At 36.6% G+C, this 1,545-nt stretch overlaps 1 protein-coding gene across 1 annotated transcript in view; it reads right to left on the bottom strand.

Annotated features, from left to right (window-relative positions):
* Positions 1 to 1,346, bottom strand: part of LOC102193755 (deoxyribonuclease gamma-like) — a 5,486-nt gene extending 4,140 nt beyond the window's left edge. The window contains exons 1-3 of the mRNA XM_005754834.1: positions 1,337 to 1,346; positions 1,177 to 1,289; positions 77 to 231 (exon numbers count right to left, since the gene is read on the bottom strand). Of these exons, the coding sequence (XP_005754891.1) occupies positions 77 to 231; positions 1,177 to 1,289; positions 1,337 to 1,346 (278 nt within the window). The remainder of the gene's footprint in view (positions 1 to 76; positions 232 to 1,176; positions 1,290 to 1,336) is intronic.
* Positions 1,347 to 1,545: the final 199 nt, after the last annotated feature.

The following is a 1,545-nucleotide window of genomic DNA, read 5'->3' as shown; positions in this document are numbered from 1 at the left end:
ATTAGAAATATCCCAAAAGGTCGTGCCATTATATAGTGATTATATAAAGATTTTTAAAGTGCTATATGTGTGTCACCTGTCGTAGGTGTTATCATTTTTGTTGCTAGCTGTGGTGTCGACATTGTCATCAATGAGCCAGTTGTAGGAAGAAGAGCAGATGCGAATCTTTTCCTTCTTCTTCTTGGAGAGATATCGTCCATCAGCATTAAAGTCCCCCAAAAGCATTATATTCTGCCAAAAAATGCCAAAAGAGAGCAGAACTCACTTAGTACAATGACAGATGTTTGTTACAGCCAGTATGTGACACTCTAATGTCTAATGGTATTAATGTATTCTTTAAATAACAGCACAGAGATTTATATGGTAGGATATATTCATTATTATGCGATCCCGTGAAGAGCTGTCATTTATTGAGCATCACTTCACTGTAGGATACAAAGATTTATGCACTTGTGTTTTTAAAGTTTCCTTTTCATTTGTTAATGAGCAAAGCAGCTTGAAGACATCCTTCCTTATCGGTCTGTCTAAAGGATGACAAAATCAAGTAGTTAAAACTATATTATAATCTGAGTCACTATATGGATTAACAAGGTGAGATATTCAGGATCTTCTTTAAAACAAAGGTCAGATAAAGTTATTTATTAAGATTCTGAATGAAGGGAGTTTGATCCGTGTCCTGTTTTGGAGCTTAGTTCACAGTTCGTTGTTTATTCGCTGCTTAGTTAGGTTTAGGAACTAAAAGTAATTGTTTAGTTTTAGAAAGATATTGTAGTATTGTAGTATTTCAGCTTGAAGATTTCTGCTGTAAGAGAAAATATTCAGCTATATTCTACAAATATTCTAAAAGGCAACAAATCCCAGGTAATTTCATGGTCATACGTGTCACACACCAGGCCACATAGTCAAGAACTTAACCTTACTATAAGGTATGTAGTCAGTATAATCACTGCAACACCTGGCCAGGTGTTGCTAGTGTTGCTTATTTGAAATAAGCCAAACCCTCTCTTTATTGCAGAAACTAACTGTGACACAAGCAGGCTGGGGGAAAGGCAGGGTGGAGTCGTGCATTTTTTTTTATTTACTATAACGCCCCTTGAAACAACTGTTGTGTTGAATTGGCTCTATACAAATACAACTGAATTGGTCTGAATTTTTTAATCAAAACATAAAACTTACATCATTTTTCCATTTCTTCCTGATGTCTTCAACTACATCATGCAGCTCGTCCAGCTCCTTCAGAGAGTCCTCTGGCTTTGTGTGGACTGGGATCAGGACCAGATCGTCCACAACTGAAATACAGTTTTTTATATTTAGATGAGAAGGTGGAGTGCTACACTATCAGGCATCACTGTCAGGCTCAGGTAACAGGCTCCCTCTGTTTGACTACACTGCCAAGGTTGTTAGTGTGAAAAATATGAAGTAAGAATCTAAAAGACAGAAATGGCTAATACAGGGTATAACCTGTGTTTATTGGGCACTAAATAAAGTTATAGTTTTTACACAGCTGAATAAACATCAAGCAGACAGCTGATTATCAGAAGTGTG

Source organism: Pundamilia nyererei, unplaced genomic scaffold (assembly GCF_000239375.1).
Source record: "Pundamilia nyererei isolate P.nyererei 1_Seehausen unplaced genomic scaffold, PunNye1.0 scaffold00675, whole genome shotgun sequence".
In the NCBI taxonomy this organism is placed as follows: Eukaryota; Metazoa; Chordata; class Actinopteri; order Cichliformes; family Cichlidae; genus Pundamilia; species Pundamilia nyererei.
Note: the sequence above shows the minus strand (reverse complement) of the source record. Positions and strands in the feature narration are given on the sequence as shown.